Source organism: Macrobrachium rosenbergii, chromosome 55 (assembly GCF_040412425.1).
Source record: "Macrobrachium rosenbergii isolate ZJJX-2024 chromosome 55, ASM4041242v1, whole genome shotgun sequence".
In the NCBI taxonomy this organism is placed as follows: domain Eukaryota; kingdom Metazoa; phylum Arthropoda; class Malacostraca; order Decapoda; family Palaemonidae; genus Macrobrachium; species Macrobrachium rosenbergii.
Window position 1 is genome coordinate 65,463,250 of NC_089795.1, and position 24,162 is coordinate 65,487,411.

The window sequence follows — 24,162 nt, forward strand, 5'->3', positions numbered from 1 at the left end:
GCTCTTGTAATCAACTGACCCAAATGTGTAATGTAATCTTTCCAAGGTAATGACAACTGTAGTTTTGCTCTCTCTCTCTCTCTTAACAGTACTCACAGTAATGTAATTAATATAATTGTGTTACTCAGTATATATGCTGCATTACATATTTACCAAAAGCTTCAAACAATGATTTACAATAATCCAAGCTCTATGGTTATAGTAGCCAGTGATGTATGTAAGATGGTGTAAGGATTTCATAAATTCCTATGTCATACAAAATAAATAACATTACTGTAATACACGCCCATATTTGAATGAATGTTTATCATATTTTCAATGTGGAAGTACCAAACTAAATAGTAGCTACTTGTTCCATGTATGTGTGCCTATGTATATGTACTGTATATGTATGGATCACATTGCTGTGAGCTTGCTTGCCTTTCTCTTTCTCTTTCTGGGTTATTCTTTATAAATAAAGAGATTTTTTAAGTCTAGCTCACATAAGCAGTTTCAGGTTACAAGAGAGAGAGAGAGAGAGAGAGAGAGAGAGAGAGAGAGAGAGAATTTCAATGTTAATTTTTTTATACATTTTATATAAAGTATACAGCACAATGTTATTTTATTGTGTGTACAGTACTGTACATTGTATTCTGTGCTGTTGATAAGCAGACTAAATTAAGCTGCTTTTGTTTATAAGCATATTTAGTGTTAACAATTATGCAGTATTGACAGGGTTGGGGAAGTAAGAGTACAAAGTTGCTGTTTTACATCTGTACAGCATTCTCATGTAATACAGTACCTGAAAATTTCCATTACCTGGCAGGGCTTTGGCTGTATTAATCCTGATACGGGAGAGATTACTGGGCATGATGGGAGGAGAGCAGTAGTAATGTTGTTTACAAGAATAAGCATGCAGAGAGGAGTTGTTGGGGAAGACGGGTAGCTGTGGAAGAAGTTTCCTGGGCTGGAAGAGGGTGGGAATGCAATGTTGGATGGGTGGAGAGGGGTAGGCAGGCACTTGAGCTTTTTTTGTTTTATGTTTTTTTTTACTTATGCTTTTTCTACATTTCATTAAAGGATATTACAATACTGTACTGTAACGTGTAATGAAATAACCATACACAAAGCAAAAAAAAAAAAGAGAGAGAGAGAGACATACAGAGACAGACAGAGAACAACTGATACTGTGCTAAGAAACACCCTACTGTACACTACTGTAATGATCATATGTGACACAACTGATTCTGTTTGTATCATCCAAAATCTCAGACTCACCATACCAGTTGCTACATATTGTTAAAACTTTTTTTCCATTTCCAATGCCATGCATGTCAATAAGTTTGTGAATTCACAGCTAACACTATTTTCCTTATTGTTATATAAATATGATATCTTTTATGCACTGGTATAATCTGTAATCTATGTCATGAATTGATTTTTTTTTTTTTACCTTACTCAGCTCAAACCACAGTGTGATAAGATTAGCAGTCCCGTCAATGCCAGTGCTCTTAACTTGCCACTTGAAGTGGTCATCATAACTACTTTTACAACACATAACAATAGAAGTCATAAAAAAATGTCAAAATACGAATATGAATTACAAAATTTATTCTTTGAATTCTGAAGTTTTAAGCTATGTTCAAACTGCCTTTATGGTGCAAAATGATTTTTCCTTAACTGACTAAGAATGTTATTTTCTTGAAAGTTATTCTACTTTTGGTGTATAACTAATTCATTCATAAAGTAACTTGAAGTGCAAGAATATGTAGATAACTTCATATGCTTCCTGGCCAAAAACTGTCAATGCATAGAAATGTGAATGCTAAGTGTAATGTATTTTTAGCGAGTGAAGAAAAACTGACATGCCTAGGCCTAGGAACAAAATCTTAACATTAACAAATGTGTAATTGCATATGTAGATATTTGCTAGTAACCATTATTTTTAAGTAGTTAGGGAATATAACACCAAAAATTTTATCTTTTATGAAAATACAAACAGTATTCCTATGACAAATATAAAATAAATAGGTACAGCCTATAACATGTTTGTTTTTTTATATTTTATTAAAGGATATTGCTGCACTGTACCTGTTAATAAAATACAGTAATCATATGCAACAAAAAAAATAAAAAGAGAGATAGCTACCAAGGGAACAACCAATACCTTGGTAAGAAACACCTTCATCCATAAATGTAGCCTATGAAACACACACACACACACACACCTAACTTCCCTTTCTCCCCCATCATTTTTCATTTTTTTTATTTCTTGGTGTTTTGTCATACAGTAATTTTCACTGCATACAACGACAAATAACGCCCCCTCCAAAAAAAAAAAATTACAAAGCTAAAGAGGGAGAGAGAGACAGTGAGTAGTTTTCATGATTGTTATTGACTTAACAGCACGTCACTTAACATGTCATCACACATCACTTTGTTTATTGCTTTTAATTGGCTGATATGGATGACTCATCAGTTTAATAGTGTATGGTAGAAGGTGCATGAGTGGACAACCACTCATGTTTTTTGTAAGCTTTCCCACTTGGCAGAAATACACATGACATTACACATCATTGTTACTTTTTATTTTTAATGGCTGATGGACATATGCATCATAAACATATCATTCTCTAATGGGCTACATCCAGATCACTCGCTTTTTTTAATGGTTGTCCATGAAGAATTGTTTAAGTTTATTCCTGTTCTATGTACAGTACTGTACTTATATTTGTTGAATTCACATATATTTACTAGAGTTGGAATGGACCCACCTTCACCATCATAGCCAAGTATTTATAGTTGGTTTAATTTCATCCATCCACTCATGGGTGCAGATGTGGCACATGCATGCGTGTAGCTCATGACTGGCTGACAATCAACAATTATGATATTATTAGCTCATTGTTTAAATATTAAAATTTTTCTTCGGAGAGACATTTGAATGGTTATATATTTAAAGAACCCTAATACAGGCAGTCCCCGGGGTTACGTAGAGGGTTCCGTTCCTGAAGCACAACGTAAGCTGGAAAACGATGTAAACCGGAACACTGTACAGTATTAAAAAATTTATAAAAAATTAGAAATTAAGTGGTGAAAATCTTATCTTTAATCCTCTGGCTGTTTTGAAAACTTCCCAATTGATTTACCTTGCTTCTGGTGAGGTGTCCATCCATGATCTTGTAGAATCTCCTCCAAAAATATACAAATATTCTTCCGTTACTCACAGCGGGCTGTAAGACTGAAACGACATAACCTTAGAACAACCGCTGTAACCCGGAACAGATTTTTTTTATGAATATATTTGAAAAGCTCCGTAAGCTTAAAACGATGTAAGCTGAGGCCAACATAACCTGGGGACTGCCTGTACCTTCTTACACAAATCATAAACATGGCAATTTGTGTTAATAACATAATAATACAATCACACGAACGACAATCTTGTATTAAACAGTCTACTCAGATCAAACAAAAAAACAATGGGCATCATGGGCTTTCAGATCTCACTGGTATAGGCCAGGCAACACATGACCTATGCTCACCAACTGTTCATATTGCAAGATTTCCTTATCATTTAAATTTTATTCTATATACAATTTCATTGCACGAATATGAAAATAACTTTATTATGATACCAAAGTTATATCCACATCCGTAAACTGTCCTCTAGAACACAAAATATTGGCAAGAGAAAGGTAGGCCTGTTTGTCTAATAGTTTATGATACTGGCCTTCTTTTAACCCTTTGTGAGCGGGTGTCATCAAATGACGACTATTTATAGCTTTAGAGTAAATTCAGGTATCGTCCTCTGACGATAAACATTTTGCACCATACGGTTTAAACGAATTTTTATGGGAAAAGTGTTCAGATTACTTCCATGGGCCATAAATGATTCATGGCAACTCTTACAGCAACTCTAACAGAGAGCTGTACAGGAGAGAGAGATCAGTTTGCCTTGAGAATTCATGGGGGTAATGTACAGAATACTGCCCACTTTGCTTGGTAGACTCTGAAAGAAGACTGTCATCTACACTTAGCAATTTGCTTCCACAGCTGGTTTTGAAAAACCCCTCGCTCTTATGAGTCTCCTGACATTTTTAAACCTGTCAGAGCAAGAGCAGATAGGTTGTGGTGGAACCGGTGGAAATGCGGTTGTTTGAGAAGCTTTGGCTTCTGTGGAAGGAGTCTGGGGTAGTGGACTAACAGCTTGAGGAGATCCAGGAACCACTCTCTTTGTGGTCAAAACGGGGCTAACAGAGTCATCGTCATACTTCCCTCACCATGTTGAATGGCAGGAAGGCATTCAGGTCTAGGTTTGACCAATTCTGGAGCATGGCACCTGTCACCCATGCCAGAGGGTCCAGTGCTGGAGAGCAAAATAACGGGAGGAGATGGTTCTTTGATGTCGCGAACAGGTCTATTGACAGCTTCACCAACAACTTCCACAGGTCGGTGCTTGCCTGTGGATCTAAAGCCCATTCTGTGGGTAGGACCTGTCTGCGCCGACTTAGCCCATCCGCTAGCACATTTAATTTTCCCTGGATGAATCTTGTCACCAGAACAGTGCGGTTCTTCTTTGCCCACAAAAGGAGGTCCTTGGTGGCCTTGTAAAGGGAGGAGTGAGTGCCCCCTTGATTCTTTATGTAGGCCAAAGTGGAGGTGTTGTCCAACATCACTGCTACTGTCTTGTCGAAGGTCACTTTTGCGAATGATTGAAGACCCAAGTGTATAGCCTTCAACTCTCACACTGATATGTAGATCCTTCTCTTCTGGAGACCAGATCTGAAGCATCTGAATACAAGGAAAGGCTGGGGTGCAGAGGAAGGAGCAACTTCCCTTCCAAAAGTCTTCTTTCTGAAAGCCACCATCTCAAGTCCTCCCTGATTTCTGGAGTAACTGGAAAGCCAAACGAGTCCAGATGGATCTTCCTGTTCCAGCTGGCCTTCAGGAAGAACTGCAGTACCATCATGTGAAGCCTCCCCAGGCTTACGAACTTCTCAATGGATGCAAGGGTTCCCAAAAGGCTCATCCACCTGTTGGCCGACAGGACTTGAGCATGAGGAAGTCACGGACTGTTTGAAGGCATGATTGCACTCTTTTGGGGGATGGGAAAACCAAAAAATTCAGAAAGTCTATTATCATCCCCAAACATAGAATCACTTGAGGCAGAGACAATTAAGATTTCTTCACATTGATGAATAAGCCCAGATCTTGGGCAAGAAGTAAGGTCTTCTGAAGGTCCTCTGTGCACTGTTTCTTTGATGGAGAGTGTAGGAGTCAGTCGTCTAACTAGAGGGATGTACTGATCCCCATGACGTGGAGCCACTTCGCAAGAGGGGCGAGAATGCGAGTGAACACTTGGGGAGCTATAGAGAGGCCGAAACACAAAGCTCGAAATTGGAAGACTCTGCCCTGAAACACAAATCTGAGGTACTTCCTGCTGTCTGGTTGTACTGGGACTTGGAAGTAGACGTCCTCCATATCTTTGGTCACTATCCAATCACTCTGTTGGATGGGAGATAGGATTGACTGATTTGTTTCCATCTTGAATTTTGTCTTCTGAATGATGACATTCAGGGCACTGACGTCCAGGACAGGTCTCCAACGCCCGGATGACTAGGGGACCACAAAAAGACAGTTGTAAAACCCTGGAGTGCTGACATCTTCGACCAACTCTACAGCTCTTTTTGCAAGATGGGATGATACCTCTTCTGCAAGTGCTGAAAGCCTCTCGGAGCCTACTGAGTAGGCTGTCAATGCGATGGGTGTTGACACTAAGGGAGGATTCTCCCTGAATGGGATGGAGTATCCCTCTTTCAGGACTAGCAAGACCCACTGATCTACTCCTCTGGATTCCCATTTCTCCCAAAAGTGTAGGAGCCTTGCTCCCACTGGCACAAGGAGGACTGGACTCTCACTTACGAGAGGAGGGTTTTGAGGGAGTCTTCTTGGCTGGACAGGATACATGCAAATTGGAACGAACACGGTCTAGTCTGAAGTCTTGTCTTACTGCCCTGAAATGGGTGTTACTGCAAAGGCGAGGCCAACTTAACAGAAAATGAAGGTTGATCCTTGAAGCACTTGGCTGACTGGGCTAACAGATCCTGTGTGGATTTTTTCTGTAGATCTCAGGCTATCTCTTGGACTGTGGCTTGAGGGAAGAGGTGCATACGGTCCAAAGGTGAAAAAAGAAGTGCCGACTTTTGGGAGGTAGTTACTCCTTTGGTGGTGAAAGAGCACCAAAGTTCTCTTTTCTTCAGCATACCTATAGCGAATAATGAAGCCAGTTCCATAGAGCCATCCCTAATGACTTTATCGGCGCAGGATAAAACCCCTAGCCAGTCTGCAGACAAGTCCTTTGCCATATCTTTGCAGTCTTCAATTTTCTTTGCCAGCACTCCCACAGTCTAGTCTAAAAAGTTTAGGACCTCGAATATCTTGAACATATTCTTAATGAAGTGGTCAAGTTCGGTGGCAGAAAACATGGCCTTGGCTGAAGCAAAAGCTGACCGTCTATTTGAGTCTATCAGGCAGTGACTCCAAAGGAAGGAGCTTCTCCTGTAGCGCACGCTTCATATCTCTTAGAAGCAAGACAAGCAGGGGGAGTGCAGAAGGCTGACTTGCCCTGCTCTCTCTTGTCCGAGAACCAAAAGTCCATTTCTCTCAAGGCTTTCCTGGATGAGGAAGACAAAACCATCTTGGGGAGCCTGGAGACCTCTACAGGCTGATTCCTCATACAGAAGGTGGAGGCAGGAGAAGCCGGGACAGCTGGCAAGAAAAAGGACAGAAAGGCGACCAGGAAATACCTAAACAGGTTAGCGAAAGGCGATGAAGATGAAGCCTGGTATAAAACCTCCGAAGAAGAAGAAATCAATGAGGTTGGTAAGTCAGGAGGGTCTTGAATTATTGCTGGGTTCTTCTGAAAGAGACCCATAATCTCGTCTAGTTGGCACTGAATCAGGTCCATCGAAGAATCATGCAGCATGGAGCCAAGAGTGGATGTAGAAGTTAACTGTAAAGATGGAGCCGGTCGCTCGGAGAGTGGCGCTGGATGTTTGACAGGCGGCGCCGGGCACTGAAGCATGGGCACTGGGTGCTCAGGAGCCACTGGGTACAGTACTCCGAATCTGTTGGGCACTTAGATGACGAAGCTGGGCGCTTGCATGAGCAAGATGGACACTTGGGCGACAAATACTGGTGTACAGGAAGGAGAAACTTGTTCCGGGCTGGCCCAGAAACTACAGGTCAGCTGAGGACTATGCTCAGGTTCCTTCACATGCTTGCAGGGAGGCAGAGAAGAGTGGTCTGTAACCACTGCATGACTCTTCAAGGGACGAGATACCTCATAAAAGTGCCCTTGGAGCCCCTTGTCCGAGCCGAGTCTGAAGAACTAGAAGAAACTTCGTGGACTTCCTTTCGGACGCCTTTCCAGCAGCTGTCCACCGAGTCTTGGGACTGCTTGACAGGCTCGGTTGAGGGGGTGCCTACCCGTGGGCAAACCCCATCGACCTCTCTTGGACTACCAGTATGCCTCCTCCCTGGTGCATGGGAGTTTGATAGCAAACTTTGTCTAGGAGTGCCGGCAGGACGGATAGACACCTCCTCCACTAACACTTCACTTGCACTTGCACTCTTAGCACTGGCTTAATCCATAAGAACTTTAACTGAGGCACTTAACTGTTCCATAGTAGAAACTATGAGCCCAAAATTCTGATCAACACGGGCTTCTAGGGTGGCAATGGCATCAGGATTTTTAGTAAGGGGGGCTGGGTGAAGGAGTAAGCTGAAAAGCTAGAGGGCTGGTTAAAGGGGAAACAGCAATAGGAGTAGAAGAAAGAACAGGTAAATTGGTTATTCCTGATTAAGGAGTACACTCTATGCTAGCTACATTCCTAGCTTCAGCTCTAACTGTTGCTTTTCTTTTTCTGTCTCTCTCTAACTTATCTAAATGAGATTTTAAAGTTTTCCACTTCCCATGATCTCAATCCCTGCATTCAATACAGGTGAAGTCACTCAAACAAGTCTGTCCCCTGCAACTACTACAGATTGTGTGGGAATCATAAGACGCTTTTGTCAACCTAATTTTGCAGCCTTTGCTACAAAACCGGATACTAGAAGCACTAGTGTCAGACATTGTTGGGAAAAGTAAAAAATTATGAAAAAACAGGTCTAATATAACCTAAGCTATTTGGAAATAGCATGAATGCTACCAAGATCAAAGAATACATCACCAAACGGAGACTAAGAACAACCATCCGGTGACCAAATTCAAACCAAAGCTGCTTGAGATAACTGAAGTACAGTCATTAACCGCCAGAAATGAACTGAGCTCTTCAGCTGTGTTGTACCTATCCTTCCACGAAAGTGGGTGGGACCTTGTCATCTACACTAAAACAATAGAGCACTACCATGAATTTCAAAGTTTTAGCTGCCGTGTGAGTAAGAAACATAGGCTATGTAATTATTTGGTAAGTTATATATAATATAAAACTATATTTTTCATATTGGCATAGCCAGGATGATTCTTGCTTCTAAAGCAGTCTATGAGTTCTGTGCTAAATTCTGAAGGTACAATCAAAATGCAAACACTGAAGAAACATGTACAGTACTCACAGAAAACAATATCTCCATCTTCATATGCTGGCTTTGATGATTCAGATGAAGTAATCCCTAAGAAGCTTGAAGCCCGCCGAAGTATGCCATTCAACGACATGGTAGCCTTGGTTATCTTACAGAAGCAGATTTAGATGAAGTACTGTACACAATAATCCTAAGCCAACTCTCTCAATCTTGATTTCCTCATGATCCTTGAAGTTCAAATAGAAGGAAGGATTAACCTTGACACAAGAATCAAATACAGTATATGGCTCATTGAATGAGTTGCCAACAATGTCTCATTAAAAAATTACTAATATTGCTTTGCATAATTAAACAACAGTATGTTAAAGCATTACTGTAATTATACAATTTCCAGGAGGATAAACAATTAGGTCCAAAAACTGTACCTATTAAAAGATTAATCATTTTGATATAATGAACATATAGTATTACAAATCAAACAACAGTGCAACCAGCCTGGTATCCAGACTAAGTTAGGATTTAGTGAAAGGTCATTGAGAGAGAGAGAGAGAGAGAGAGAGAGAGAGAGAGAGAGAGAGAGAGAGAGAGAGAGAGAGAGAGAGAGAGTTATACTGTATTGTGGATCTTCAGATGTCACATAGCAGACAGCTACAACCAGCAATTAGATGGGCACCATGAGAGTAGCCCCATACACCGTACTCTGTTTACAAGAGGAAAATTAGAAGTGTATATGTCCTGTGTACAGTATATGAAAAAGAATATGAATGAAAGGGATACCTTCTGGGAGTATCTGAAACTTACCTAAGTGGGTTGAAAAAACAAGTACAGTAATGATGCTTGTGATACAGATTTTTAAAGCAAGTGATGTAGATATCATAGAAAGATGTAGTTGTTAGGAGAGAGCCTTGTCGAAATGTGTTCAGATAGGGGCCTGCCTGATAGAAACATCTGGTCTCTACAGTAAATACATTATTCATAAGTATACTAAGGGAAGAGAAAATGACAGGGAAATATTTGTCAGATTATGAGGTAGTGCAGAGTACAAGAGATACAAGTTGATAATATGGTCAAACAGGAGTGGTTGGTATTTATATGATTTTAATAGTTTGAAAGTAAAGTGAAAACCGAAAGAAGCTTTAGCTGGACAGTATTAGGAAGGTATATAATACAGTATTGTATGTGGATTTTGACTGATGAAGTAAAATAAGACTGACAGGGCAAGAGTTGCAGGATAAGAAAATGGGTCTTGAATAGTGTGAAAAGGTTCATATTTGCAGCTGAAAATATGCTCATTGGAGATAGTGAAGAGAAGCACCAGAAATTATTGGAGAAAAGCTGAAAGTAAAAGTAAGAGTCAGATTAGGGGTGTAAATGGAAACTGAAGATGGAGCAATGAAAGCTAATATGGATGGTTCATGAATGGAAATGGCTGATTTGCAACAAGTGATAGTAGGATGACAAAAGAGGCAAATCACAGGATAAGGTAAAAAGATTGTAAATACAAAAGATTTTGGAGAGAATTCAAGTGTCTAAAGAGGCCAAAGATGAAATGTGATTCAGCTAATGATTAAAACAATCAGAATCTAGAATAATATGCTTGTTTTCTAATAAAGATGAAATGTGATTCAGCTAATGATTAAAACAATCAGAATCTACAATAATATGCTTATTTTCTAATAACCGAGACTTTTTCAAGACACCATCAGCTCACTGGTCAACAAGGACATGCAAAATCCATTGGTTACTCTCATGAACTACCACAAAAATCAACAAATTCTTTTTGTAATTATTATATCAGATTTATAGCCAAAAGTATAGCTAAATTTTACAAAGTTTAATAAGAAAATGAAAAACATCACAGTGTGGAGACCTAAACTTTCTATAACTGGAGTGCTGGGTAAGGGGTATGCTCAAGGATGAGTAAGGGAATGGGGGAGTAGCATAGCTCCCCAGTCATGTAGGACATAATATCCTAGATGAGGCTAAGTAGTCAGAGGGGTAAAGCAAAGGCCTCCCTCCCTTCCTCAAGGAGAATACTTCATAGTAGGTAATGTTTGGTTACCTTGCATCCATTTTAAGTAGCATCTGACTCTTTTCACTATAAAATAGTATTAGAGGTGGAGGGGTCCAGGCAAGATGCTAAATCCTAGGTGAGGATATATGGAAGGCTAGGGTTCAGTAACCCCCATCAGGCAGGCTGCTGCTTCATCCTTTTGTACAAAGTTAGGTTCAGATGTGTTCAAACAGCATATGATAATTTTCATAAGGGAAGATATCGGGGGTCCAGGAGTTGTGAATGCCTCTAGTCAGGTAGAACAATCCATCTGCAGAGAGTGTATGCAAGATCACCAGAAAGGTAGCACACTGCATCCTAGGTTAGGTTAGGTTAGAGCAGCAGTTTCAAGTGAAATTTTATTTCGGAAGGTCCATGGTGAAGTTCAATGAAAGGGATGAAGCCCCTGTTTAGGCAGGATGCTGCATCTTGAGTGAAAATATTAAGTTAAGATATATCCCTTTTTAATCCTTTTTGAATGGCACTTAATCTTTCTTTTCTTCAACTCAACAACACACACACACACCACATTTATTTTTTCCACAGCTTCTCTTGTGTTTTGAGTATATCTCACCTCTTCCATTGAAAGAGAAAGATTAATGGTCAAAACATACAAGCTTACAATTACTGATATTTTGTGTCACATACCTTTTATGCTTGAAATATAATCAACCCAAGTACAGGCAGTCCCCGGTTTATGATGGGGGTTCCGTTTTTACGCCGCGTCGTAAACCGAAAATCGCCATAAACCAAAAAATCATCCAAAATCTTAAAAACTCCTAAGAAAACTTTACTTTTAATGCTTTGGGTGTATTGAAAATGATGTAAACTGCATTTTTAGTGAGTTTTTCATTAAAAAAAACTCCAAATTTTGGTTATTCTGCCGTTTTGGAGCCATATTTCTTCAGTCAGATTGGCGTACAATGCGTCGTAATCACAGAAATGTGTTGTAAACCAGGAAATAATTTCTGATGAATATATCTGAAAAGCGTCGTAACCTCAGAACGTCGTAAGCCAGACCTGCTGTAAACCAGGGACTGCCTGTACATAGTCACCGAAATATCAGGAACTTAACCTTTGTACGACTGAAAATGATAATTAGCCAGTAACCTGCACATACAGACCTCCACACAATTAACCAGCTCACTCTGCATGCTGTCTGACCAATTACCAGTGAGAGGCCAAATTATAATTAAAAGGGGAAGGATTGCACTGCTATGCATCCAGAATTGGCTGACTGAGAATTGTAGGATTCATTTAAGAGCTTCTGGGGCTGACATATGCAATACAGTATTCTGACTCATTCAGAATAAGTAGAGCATTTCAAATCATGTTATTGTATAGTCCAAACAATTTGAAATGTACTAACCTAATAGTAGCCAAAGTCTTATACTATGACACCCAGGTTACTTCACTCATATGCTATCCAAATTGCAATTAAATCACTGCATTGCATTGTGTATATTATTGCATTGTGTATATTATTGCATTGTGTATATTAATCTAAGACATAAAACGATATAAATTTACTGTCAGTTCAAATGGTGCATTCAACAGTCCTAGCTTGAATTAGAATCAGATTGGCATGAGCACAATCTCTACTTCGTAACCCTCATCCAAAGCACACCTCAAGAAATTCTCCTTACATTTAGGTATGCATATCTCCCAAAGGAAATCTCCCTAAATGAACTTTAAGATGAAAAGGAATACTTAAGTGGACTTGGAGGCACCGACAACTATGGTTGCATTCCCTTTTCTTGAATCCCTACTTGTTAGAACTACAATTGACATCCAGTATGTGCATATCCTCCTCGGACTAAGCGAGAAGAGAATGGGCAAAGAAGGGGTCAGAGCCAGTGAAGATCAGGAAGGAAAAGCAGTGGAGAAATGACATTTTTATGATAAAATAAAGCTTTATATATATTTACCAAGCAATTACATAGCTACCAGCTTTGTACGTGGCAGTCTAACGAAATTCAAATTTTCGCGGTGGTGCTGCCATCGTTAGTGTAGGTGACAGGGTCCCCCCCCCACTTTCGGGACTGATAGGTGCAACTCAGCATAGAGCTTCAATTTGTATAATGACTAAATGTCCATTGAGGGGAGGGGGGGGGATCCGATTATGCAATTGCTTGGTAAGTATATATAAAACTTTACTTTATCGTACAAATGTCATTTTTATATAAGTGACTTACCAAGCAATTACATAGCTGATTCCACATTGCGAGGAAGTGGGAATCATGGACATGTTCTAATCCAAAGCATTGGGTCAATGCTTGTTGTACCTTATCTGGTAAGAGAGCTGCTTCAGGTGGGTACCGCCTCTGGTCGACGCTCATCTTAACCTGTAGAGGGCATGGCAGTATGTATTGGCCAAGAGTCTCCCCTACTTCAGTGGGTACTTTGCAGCCATGGAAGTTCACCAATGGCTGACAAAGACAAAAAATAGTGCCCTTGCCCTGGGCACAGACCAGAATAAACACAACAATGTCATCTACAACCAAAATTAAGAACCACCACCCCAACCATTGAAAACTGGCGGGTACTCCCTTAAACTCAACGACCTTACAACAAGGCGAAGAGACAGTAGAGGGGCAGAGAGCCCCCTATGCTTCCTTTCCCAACCACGCCAGCCATGGATCCCAGAAGTTGGCACCGAGCGCATGGAGTTTGGTGTCGAGCACCCCATTGTTGACGCCGAGGGCCCAAATGCTGGCGCCGAACCTCCACAGTTGGGATTGGTGCCAATTGGTTGGGTGCGGAAGATTAACGAAGTGAACACCAAGTGAGTCAAGAAAGGGGGCACTCCTGGCTGAGTGCGAGCACTCGAACCTCATGAGCTTTGACCTTAAGAGGAGATGAAACATCTTGAATTTGAGAATGCACTTCTGTGATCGAACTTCTAAGGAAGAAAGTACATTCTTTGACAGAGGGCATGAAGGGTTCTTCACTGAGCACCGAAGGTTGTCGGAGGGTCCTCTGATCTTTTCTGTCTTCTGACGATAGTACTGTACTTCAAGGCTCCCACAGGACAAAGAAGTCTCTCTTCCTCCTCTGGCCCGAGTTTGTCCATTACAGTACTCTTAATGGTAGAGGGAGACAACTTCCTGTCAGTCCTCAGGAAAGGTAAAAAGTAGGCTAACTGGCTTATAGAGGTTTCAGAAGACGCAATGTTATTTTGTCGATACCATCCTTTGAAAACTGACCACTTGAATTGGTATAGCCTGCCAGCAGAAGATACTTTGCACCTAGCAAAAGCTTCTGTAGCTTGCTTCAAAAAGCCTTTTCACTCTGATGAGGCTCTTAACAGTCTGAAGCCTGTCAGCGCCAGAGAGGACAATCCCTGATGGGGCATGAGGAAGTGGTGCTGTTTGAACAGCGACTGTCTTTGTGGCAGAAGTCTTGGGGTCTATTAACAGACACAGCAGATCTGGAAACCATTCCTTCCTGGGCCAGAACGGAGCGATCAGGGTCATTGAGACACTCTGGTGAGAGGAGAACTTGTTGATCGCTTCCCTGATCAATCCGAAAGGTGGGAAGGCGTGGACATCAGGGCCCGTCCAGTCCAACAGCATGGCATCCGTCGCCCATGCGAGAGGGGTCCGGGACTGAGGAGAAACGGGGAGGCAAACGATGATTTCTCAATGTTGCGAAGAGGTCCACAGCTAGTTTGTCTCAAAGTTTCCAGAAATCATCACATACGAGGGAGTCCTGAGTCCACTCCATTGGCAACATCTGATTGCAGTGATTCAATTCGTCTGCAAGGACGTTCATTTTTTCCTGCAAGAAGCGAGTAACAATCTTCACCTGGTAAGCGAGTGATAATCTTCACTTGGTACTGATCTGCCCAGAGGAGGTGGTCTTTCGCTGACTCATAGAGGGAGAAGGAGTGGGTGCCCCCTTGTTTGCGGACATAAGACAGCACCATGGTGTTGTCTGCATAAACCACTACTGCTTTGCTAGAAACTAAAGGAGAAAAAGCCTGGAGACTCAGTTGAATGGCCCTTAGTTCCTTCACATAGATGTGGAGCTCTTTGATCTACAGGCCACATCCTTGAGATCTTCCAACTCCCTAGAAGGGCTCCCCAAACCTCCTGAAGCATTGGAATAAAATTCTGGGTGCAATGTTAGAAGAGACTCCCCTCTCAAAGTCTTTCCACAGACAACCACCATTGAATGTCCATCTTGATATCTGAGGAGATGGGGAGAAAAGGAAGTCTGCCCCTCTTTACAAACAGTTCTACTGAGGCCTAGGTCGCCAGCAGACTCATCCACTGAAGCACTGAGCAAGTCCAAGAAGAGCGAAGCAGCCAATTGTCGAGATAGAGACAAATGTTGACATCGGGAAGGTGAAGCCATTTCCAAAGAGGAGCTAGGATTCTAGTGAACACTTGTGGGGCGGTGGACAGGCTGAAGCACAAGACTTGAAACTGGAGAATTTGCCCCGATATACGAAGTGCAGGAATTTTCTTGAGTCTGGATGTATCAAGTCATGGGAAAAGGCATCCTGCATGCCCAGGGTAACCATCCAGTCACTCTGATGGAGAGAGGACATGACCTATTGACTGGTTTCCATATGAAATTTGGTTTTCAGCACAAAACGATTCAGGAAGCTGACATCCAGAACTGGCCTCTACCCTCTGATGACTTGGGGACCATGAAGAGACGGTATTAAAATCCCTCTGAGTTGAGATCTAAAACCTCCTCTATTGCTATTGCCTCTTTGCGAAGAAGGGACTCTACTTCTAGAGAAAAAGTGGCAAGCTTCTCGGAGTGAGCCAAGTAGGCAGTCAAGTTGATCGGCGACTTGGATAAGAGAGGTTTCTCATGGAAAGGTTCTGCCCCTCTGCAGCTCCATTCCTCCTATAAGAGGTGTAGCCTGGCTCCGACCGGGGCAAGAGGGACTGTGTTCTCATTTCTTAGCAGCTGGTTTAAATAAAGACATTTTGGTCAATCTAGACGGGGACATCTAGATTAAGGTTCATACTTTCCTCCTTGAAAGGGCTGCTCTAGAGGAGAGAAGGACTTGGTTATTGTTGCGGGAGCTTCCTTAGGCCGCTTGGAAAATTGAGCCGGAAGATCAGTTGTCGATTTCTTCTGAAGGTCAGAGAGGATCTCCTTAACAGTGTCTTGGAGCTAGAAATGGGATCTGCCTAATGGAGACAATGAGAAAGGTGACTTCTATGTTGCAGTGACTCCTTTAGTGGCAAAGCCGCATTGCAGCTCTCTCTTCAAGATTCCCATCAAAAACAGGGAAGTGAGCTTGGAAGAACCATCCCTACGTAAGACAGTACTGTACTCCGAACCAGTCAGAGGAGAAATCTTTGGCCAAGACCAGACAATCCTCGATTTTTCTAGCTAAAGCCCCCACCGTCCAATCAAGGAAGCAAAATATTTCTAATACCTTGAACAGGAAATCTTGGCTGCGGAGAACGTAAAACAACGAGTGGCGTCAACCAAATTGGAGAAAACCCCCTGGAAGATGGCAAAGATTCCCTAAGAGGGAGCTTCCACAATGGCATAGAATCGATACTTTTTCTTGAGAAGTTTGGAAGGAGGGCTTTACCTTGGTCCCTCTTCATGGCCAGACACTCATCCACTTCTCAAAAAACTTTCTTTGAAGAGGAGGAAAGCACTAGCTTGGGGAGGCAAACAACGTAAGCAGTACATTTCCTCAAAAGAAATGTCGAGGCTGGGGAAACAGGAGCAGCAGGCTCGAAGAAATCTGGAAAATTTGCCAGAAAGAATCTTAGCAACGATGAATAAGCAGACGAAGGAGCAGTATCTTGTTCCAGTTCATCCTCGTCTTCTTTGGAAATGACAGTTTCTTTTTAAAAAGCCCATCAGTTCCTCAAGCTGACACTTAATTGGGGCTAAAGCAGAATTTTTCTGAGCTGATGAAGAAGGAAGAGGCGCCGAGCGCCCCACTTTTGACGCCGAGAGCCCAAATGTTGGCGCCAAACACTCCATAGTTGGCACCGAACGCTCAACAGTTGCTGCAGAATGCTCCACAGCTGGTGCCGAACGCCCTGAAGTTGGAGCTGGGAGCCTGGAATTTGGTGCCGAGAGCCCAGAATTTGGCGCCAAGCACTCCACTGTTGGCAACGAGTGCCAAAATGTTGCCGCCGAACACTCCACAGTTGGCACCAAACACTCTACTGTTGGTGCCGAACGCTCCACAGTTGGCGCTGAGCAGCTGGGTGCAAAGCAGGCGCCAAGCGAGTCGAAATAGAGGGGTGTTCCAAGAAGAGAGGGCGCTTAGCAGACAGTGACGGGCGCTTACTCGAAGTATCATATCGCTTAAAGACAAAAATGGGCGCTCGTGACTCGAAAGAGGTCCTGGACAATCCCAAGAAGGTTGATGACAAGCAGAAAAAGCGGTAGCCTCCTTATATCTCTTGACAGGAGGAGGAGAGCTGTCTGCCACATTGAATTATCTTTTCAAAGGCCGAGAGACGGAAGATCAACGCTGCTGACGCCTCGCATCCAGCAAAGAGTCTTCCAAATCTGACGACAGATGAGAAGCACTGAACAAGATGCCTTTTTAATGGCACTCTGTCGTAGCCTGGGACCGTGCAACAGGCTCAATGGAGGGGGCGACTGCCGTGGGCAAACCCCACTGGCCTCCCTTGGACCTCCGGTATGTCTTCTCCCCAGTGCAGGGGAGTGGGACAGTGACCTTTGTCTAGGAGCACCGGGGGACGGACAGCCACCTCCTTAACACTCACAACACTGTCACTGCTGCAACACTGACACTTGGTGGCGTTTTCAACACAAAATCCCTGAAAGAGGAAGTTAATTACATAACAGTACTGGCTAAGAATCTTGCTCTGAGACTGGCAACAGCGTTGGGATCAGAAGCATGGGAACCTGGTAAAGTAGTGTGGGGTAAATGTGTAGGAGGGCTAAGGATGCGAGACATAACATGAATCAAAGGAGAAGAAACAGAGCTATCTTCTAACACATCAGGTAAAGAAGGAATCTCATGACTAGCTCTACCTTCGACTCTAAGACCGCCTTCCTTTTCCATATCTCGGTCTAAGTTGTCCAGATGGGATTTCAAGGTCTTCCCAATCCTGACACCCTGGACATGCCTACACTTGCCACACTTAGTGTGCAAATCATAAGCCCCTTTAACAAGTCTAATTTTACACCCCTCAATGCAATAACGAATGTCTGAAGAACTGGAAAAGCCACCACAAAGAAATGAGAGAGAATACTTCACCAACAATACTGGACAAAAAATCCAAAAAAGATGAAGCAGCGACTGCACAAGACTACCGATGTTAATCGGGAGCCGGCAGAAAAGGAATTGAAGCTCTATGCTGAGTTGAGCCTATCAGTCCCGAAAGTGGGTGGGACCCTGTCGCCTACACTAGTGATGGCAGTGCCACCATGAAAATTTGAATTTCTTTAGACTGCTGTGTAGAAAGCTAGTAGCTATGTAATTGCTTGGTAAGTCACTTATATTAAATGGTAGTTTTCCACCCGTAGAAGACACAAGCAGCACCTTCCTTGGCTTCTTCCACTTTAACCAGTACTTCTTCCACTGGGAAAATGAGCACTAAAGACACTCAGCACAGTTCAGAGATGGCACACACACACTCCTGGTCTCTGCAGAAAGAACAGTACGAATGTGGGTCAACATCAAGAGGACATGAACCTACACTTGTTAACATTCTAGACATTTATGTTGGTCATTCTTGTGAGCAGAAAATCAGGTATCATCATCTTACAATAGTCAAATTCAAACAGACAAGCGTAAGTCAGTAACCACTCAGACCAGAGGAAACTTAGCAAAATTTTAACAACAGCCATAATACACAAGAGTGAAGTGCCAATGTTTGAACAGCAAAGCAGGTGATGGAAAAGTGATGCTGACATTCAATCAAGTGGGTAGGGACCCCCACCTAATGCTAGTTAACTAACTTGTCACCAAGCTGCAATTACTGGACCAGCTTCCACTGAAGGTAATCCATACAAAAGACAAAGGCTTGTATTTTTGTGGGAACAAATAGGCAGGTAATGGTGCTGACCAAGCCTATTGTAGACACTTCATTACTGTAGTCTCATCATACAGAACCACACTTTATATGGATACTAGGCCATCCTCAGAAACCTATGGTAAGCAATAAATATAAGGTACTTTAAGGGGCTCTGGGTAGGCAAAGCTGCAGTCAGGTAAGGGGTTATTAGAGAGAGAGAGAGAGAGAGAGAGAGAGAGAGAGAGAGAGAGAGAGAGAGAGAGAGAGAGAGAGAGAGAGAGAGAGAGAGAGAGAGAGAGATATTAGCTGGGATAATTTTGTAAGATAATAATTGCTCTTACCATGGCCTAGTCTGTTTGTTCAGCTTTATGTATGGGTCAATCATTAAATGGTAGGTTTAGATGGTAGCTCTACTGCCACTGCCCCGTGCTTCACCCCTTTGTTAAAAGGGAAAGGGAGGAAAAGTTATGCTTCATGAGCTGAAGCTCTCATCAGGGCTGGTGCAGCATGTACTCAGCCTGACTGCTGCCTTGCAGAGGAAGGAAAGAAAGGTAGAAGAAACAGAGGGAAGCTAGTCATCCATTCATAAAACCTGCAGCCTTATGCCCTCCGAGTACCTTAGATGTGATACTTTTTGTTCCAGAGGAGCCTGGATGACTACAAAGGATTTACAGGTATCATCCCTGAAGTAGAATGAGGTAAAGGTAGTCTGATGTCTCTGGACACCTGTTCTCATTTCCTACCCCTGACTTCATGAACTCTTGCTTGGGCTATTGGACTGTCCCCCTTACAGGGAAAATTGTATGCCCACTTGACTGCTCCCCAAAGCCAAGGAGGAGGTGTTGGAGGGTTTTCCTCAACACATCCTCATGCCTGCTGGTACTCACAAGAACTGACAGGTTCTTATTTTCACCACAAACACAGGAACAAACAAAAATGAGTCACAGTCATCTGAGTGTCAGGCAAGTTACTATAGGCTGTGCAACTCACCAGCTGTTTCACTAAGGCTTAAGGCTAGCAGAAAAATTTACAGAACAAGACCTCAGTCTGAGGCCTCCTCCAAGGGCTCATACGGTGCCTGCATTAGACTGCAGAGTACAAGACTCACATCCCACTCTGGGGACCAAAGCTATCAGGGTGAGCAAGACTTTAAAGCTCCTCATGAGCATGGACATAAAGGAGTTGATATTAAGGTAATTACTGTACACTAAATAATTGCTGTACACTACATTTAAACAGGAGGATTCCTCAGCGTGAGCTGGACTTGGTCGCTGAAATTCAGTGACTCGCAGTTAACTTGTGGTTAAAGGGGGAATTAATGGGGACGACTACTCATTCACCTGCTGTTAACTTTGCACTTTTTCCTTCAGCATCAGCTTGCTTTTAAAATGTTATTTTTTCCTACAAGAATACAAACCATCTTCTTTTATGTAACAGACTCACTCCTTCATGGAGTTTCTCCAGAGGGAGGTTTCTTGTCAGTATAGCCTGATGAAACAATCTGAAGGGTAGTAGTCTATGCATCCTCTAGCATGTAAAATTTCCTTTGGCATATCAATAGTGGGGGAAATAGTTTTCTCAAACTGACAGACAGCAGGGAAAATTCTGATCCTCAGATCAACTGTTAACCTGATCCAAGAAACCACAAGCAAGCAATGATCAAAACAGTCAAAACGACACTCTCGCCTTTGGAGTGCACCCTAGAGTACATTCTACTATGAGACGGGTTCCAAAATGGAGTTGAAGTTGCTTCCCCTAGATCATTAAGCTCAAAAATGAACAGTAGTTGCTTCCCAAAGATCATTAAGGTCACAAATTGTCTAAATATCTTGAAATTACCATTCTGACTCTACCTGCAGGAAGTCTGAAGGAGAACACTCAGGTTTTGATATTTTCAACAAAGCATTAGTTGAATCCTCTCCCAAGAGGATGACACACCAGTCTGTCCTGGTGATCACTCCTGGGACAAAGGGTACAAACAATTCGACCTGGCCATACTACAAGCTCAATCAAAAGCATGCGGCTCACCATAATACTCAGTGATGTGCAACTTTTAATGCATGAACCCCTTTGTCCAGATGCACACAATCTAAGGGTCATTCATATGTGCATCAGGAATTCTGGATAAACCAGGCAATGCCTGAGGATCTGAATGATCACACAGATGCTGATCATCCTACCCAAAGGTAATGTACAGCAGCAACCTACTGCATAAGAACCCTCTGCCTGCATGTGCACTATCCAAGGGGCAAAAATTTAGCACTGATTCTTCTCTAACATCTAGGCAGAAAAACAAATGGAAAAATCCAGGACAGATCTCTTGTTTAGGAAGGAATAAGAGAGACTGGTTAACAAGATGCCTCAAGAACCCATTGTCATACCTACCTACTGCAAACATCATCCACATGTGAATGAATGCTGTCACCAAACCCCAAAGAAAGAAAGCATTCACTCAAAGTCTGCCTAGACTTCTTGTCAGAGGACTTCCAAGACCGCCTTTTTTCTTCTTCTTCCTAAAAGAAGAGGAAGCAGCAGAAGATCATGAGGAGGAGAAGGAGCTCAAGGAGGTGGAGAAAAATGTGCACTTACATTTCTTCACCTTATCCTCTCCATGAGTCTTATTCTCCTCAGCTATACCTCAACTATGTAGCAGCATCAGAGTAGTAGAGCCTGTGCTCAATACTACAAGGATATCTCCAAAAACAAGATGGCTGCTGCAAGAAGCTCAACAGCACTGGGTTTCCTACTGGGAATGACAAAAGGAACAAGAGGTGAAAGACAGCTTGCTTGGAGTACCAAGAGACAGAAACATCTACCACTAGTCTAGTAAAGTTGCCTTCTCACATGGGAAGAGCTCAGCATGCACACCTTGGTCAACACTGTTGGAGAATAAGGGCTAGTCGCCTACCCTTAAATCTGTAACTCCCTCACCAAGCCAGAGGAGAACAAACAAAAAGTGGGGAGTGAGACAGAGGGGAGTCCAAGAGAGAGGAGCATTAAAAATTCAGCAGTACCAAAAATGAAGCAGTCCCTCTCACAGAAACCATAAAACATCATTTGGCCTCCCTCAGCTTCTACTCCTTACAGGACCTGCCACTGGAGAACAACAAAACTCACTTTGCTAACATCATAGGCAAAAACTGGCCAATGCCCACTTACGTCTTTCACACCTTTAGTTGTTCACTCTGTTAAACAAAAGACACAAACACCATTTTCACACAAAACAAAAAAGATACAGGCAGGCTTATGGGGGTTCCCCACATGCCTTCCAATCAGCCACCTTGTTACAAAGTTTCAAGGATTTCTCAATGGCTGTAAATAATTACTATTTACTTGTTCTTTAGTGATGTCATAACACCCTGAGGACTTGTTATCCTGCTCACCAGATGGAGTCAAGGGGCAACTGACAGGCTTACTTGCACACCTTTTTCCATTACAGTATAAGATCTTCACTCAGAATGCATACATTAAGTAAGCTAATAGCATCATTTTTAAGAATCATTCAGAGCTCATAAGTCCACAGGAGCCAAGACCATAGTTTAAATCTAGGTTAGTTTAGGTTAGGGAAAGTTATTCTAGGATATATACCTGCAATTATTATTACCTTTTTTTGGTAATTTTTACACAGTAGTTTTCTCCCCTTTTGATTTTTCCATGACTTCATACATTAGTGCTGCTGCTTCTCTTGCAGATTTTTCCACTGTTGTTACATGGTAGGTGCTTTCATGTTTAACCAAATTTGAACTTTAATACCAGCACACATGCATGCGTGCTGTGTTTAGTAGCAGCCCCATGAGGATGAACACTCGAGGTGAATGAATGATGGAAATCTTATGATGATTTTTGTATTAGACACATTACAGAGACTTGTGAACACAGCATACATGCTAAACTCCAATATGAAGTACTGGTATTTAAATAATACAAAACCAGAGTATTTTGTAACCCAAAACCCTAGGTTTCCCCTCACATTTCCCATAATGATATATAATGGATGCATAAAACACAGGATAGACAATGTTTCATGAGTTTGGAGGGTCTGAATTCATCTTACCATTGGCCCTTTTGGAATTGGAATATGAAATTTATCCCAAAGGCCTAGCGCTGGGACCTATGAGGCCATTCAACACTGATGGGGAAACAGAGTTAAAAAGGTTTTATGGTTTAACAGGAGGAAAACCCTGTAGTTGCATTATGAAACAACTGTCAAGAGAGGGTCGAAAGTAAGATGGAAGAAAGATAATATAAATGGTGGTACAGTAATAGGAATGAAGGGGGATCCAACTAGGGCGCAAAGGGGTGCTGCAGAGAGCCTTCAGCAATCCCTATAGTGCACCGCGTGAGGTAATATAAATGGTGGTACAGTACTGAAGGGGATCTACGGGCTTAGCCCCATTTGTTTACCATTATCGTTTAGGGTTTAGGCTATCAACCCTACCCATATTTCTGGCTCCAGTTTTTCACACTTAACATAAATTCCTTTAGCAAGCAGTATTGTAGTCTACAAAAGCGGGGCAGTCTAGCGAACCTTAATAATAATCTTATAGAATTCCCCCAACCCTTACCCTAGCTTAGTTAAACTAGCATAGCCACCCTCAAAACACAGGCTAGGGTGAAGTAGCCTAATCAATAGTTACCAAAAAAAAACTGAAGAACACAACTCTCATTAGAACAACGATTGTACCGATATATACAAAACACTTACAAAAAGTTACACTTATATAGAGGCGTGAAATCTGAGAATTCGAAAACCTCACACTACAGGCAGGATGACAGCTGCTGTCATCAGCTGCCAACTAGCAGACGTCAGTGACGTCGTACAGCCCACTCTGACGTCACAACAAAACATTATGGTACAACACCCTCTTTAGGCGTCAAATTTACCAAAAAAATTGCCTGGTTAGTTTTCTTTTCTGCATATATTCATTTTTAGTTTAGTAGGAATAACATACTTGAAAAAAATAAAATATCTTTCTCTGATGTGCATGCTTGTACCTGAAAGCAGTGGAGGCCAAAGCAAACTTGAACTGAACTGAAAATGAATGGAGCAGCAATTATACCTTTAAATTTTCCAGTTTTCTAATGGTCATCACAAAACAGCAAGATCTGGAGAAAAGCCATGAGGCAAATCTTGACCAAAGAATGAGGTCCCAGGCTTTTATGATTCTATGCTTAACTTGTATGTACAAATCCATAGACAATTTTCTTGTACTTGTTCGTTATTAAAAGGACTAACTATACTGTGAGGGGCTCACAAGAGTTTCAGAATATTAGAAAGACTGAAATTATGTGAGCTTGTTTACAGAAAAGATGGGGTTTAGCCCCTGTCAATAATTGTTCTTGCTGGCGTGAGGAGGAAACGCTGTTTCGGGGCCATGACAATAAATCAGAATTGCACAGGTGTAAACCGTGTGATTATAGAGAACGAATAGGTTGACGGCATTGCTAACATCGGTTTGTTTCTTGTACGCATCTCTGGTAAGCGTAACAGAATGACAGATCTATTTCATATTTGCATCTCGAAATTAAGAAATGGCTGCGGCAGGAAGAACATCCAACACTCTA

The 24,162-nt window shown here is 42.1% G+C and overlaps 1 protein-coding gene across 1 annotated transcript in view; it reads right to left on the reverse strand.

Annotated features, from left to right (window-relative positions):
- LOC136835351 (TBC1 domain family member 16-like) overlaps positions 1 to 23,449 on the reverse strand; it is a 116,555-nt gene extending 93,106 nt beyond the window's left edge. Inside the window, exons 1-2 of the mRNA XM_067098735.1 lie at positions 23,303 to 23,449; positions 8,593 to 8,786 (exon numbers count right to left, since the gene is read on the reverse strand). Of these exons, the coding sequence (XP_066954836.1) occupies positions 8,593 to 8,692 (100 nt within the window). The 5' untranslated portion in view covers positions 8,693 to 8,786; positions 23,303 to 23,449. The remainder of the gene's footprint in view (positions 1 to 8,592; positions 8,787 to 23,302) is intronic.
- Positions 23,450 to 24,162: the final 713 nt, after the last annotated feature.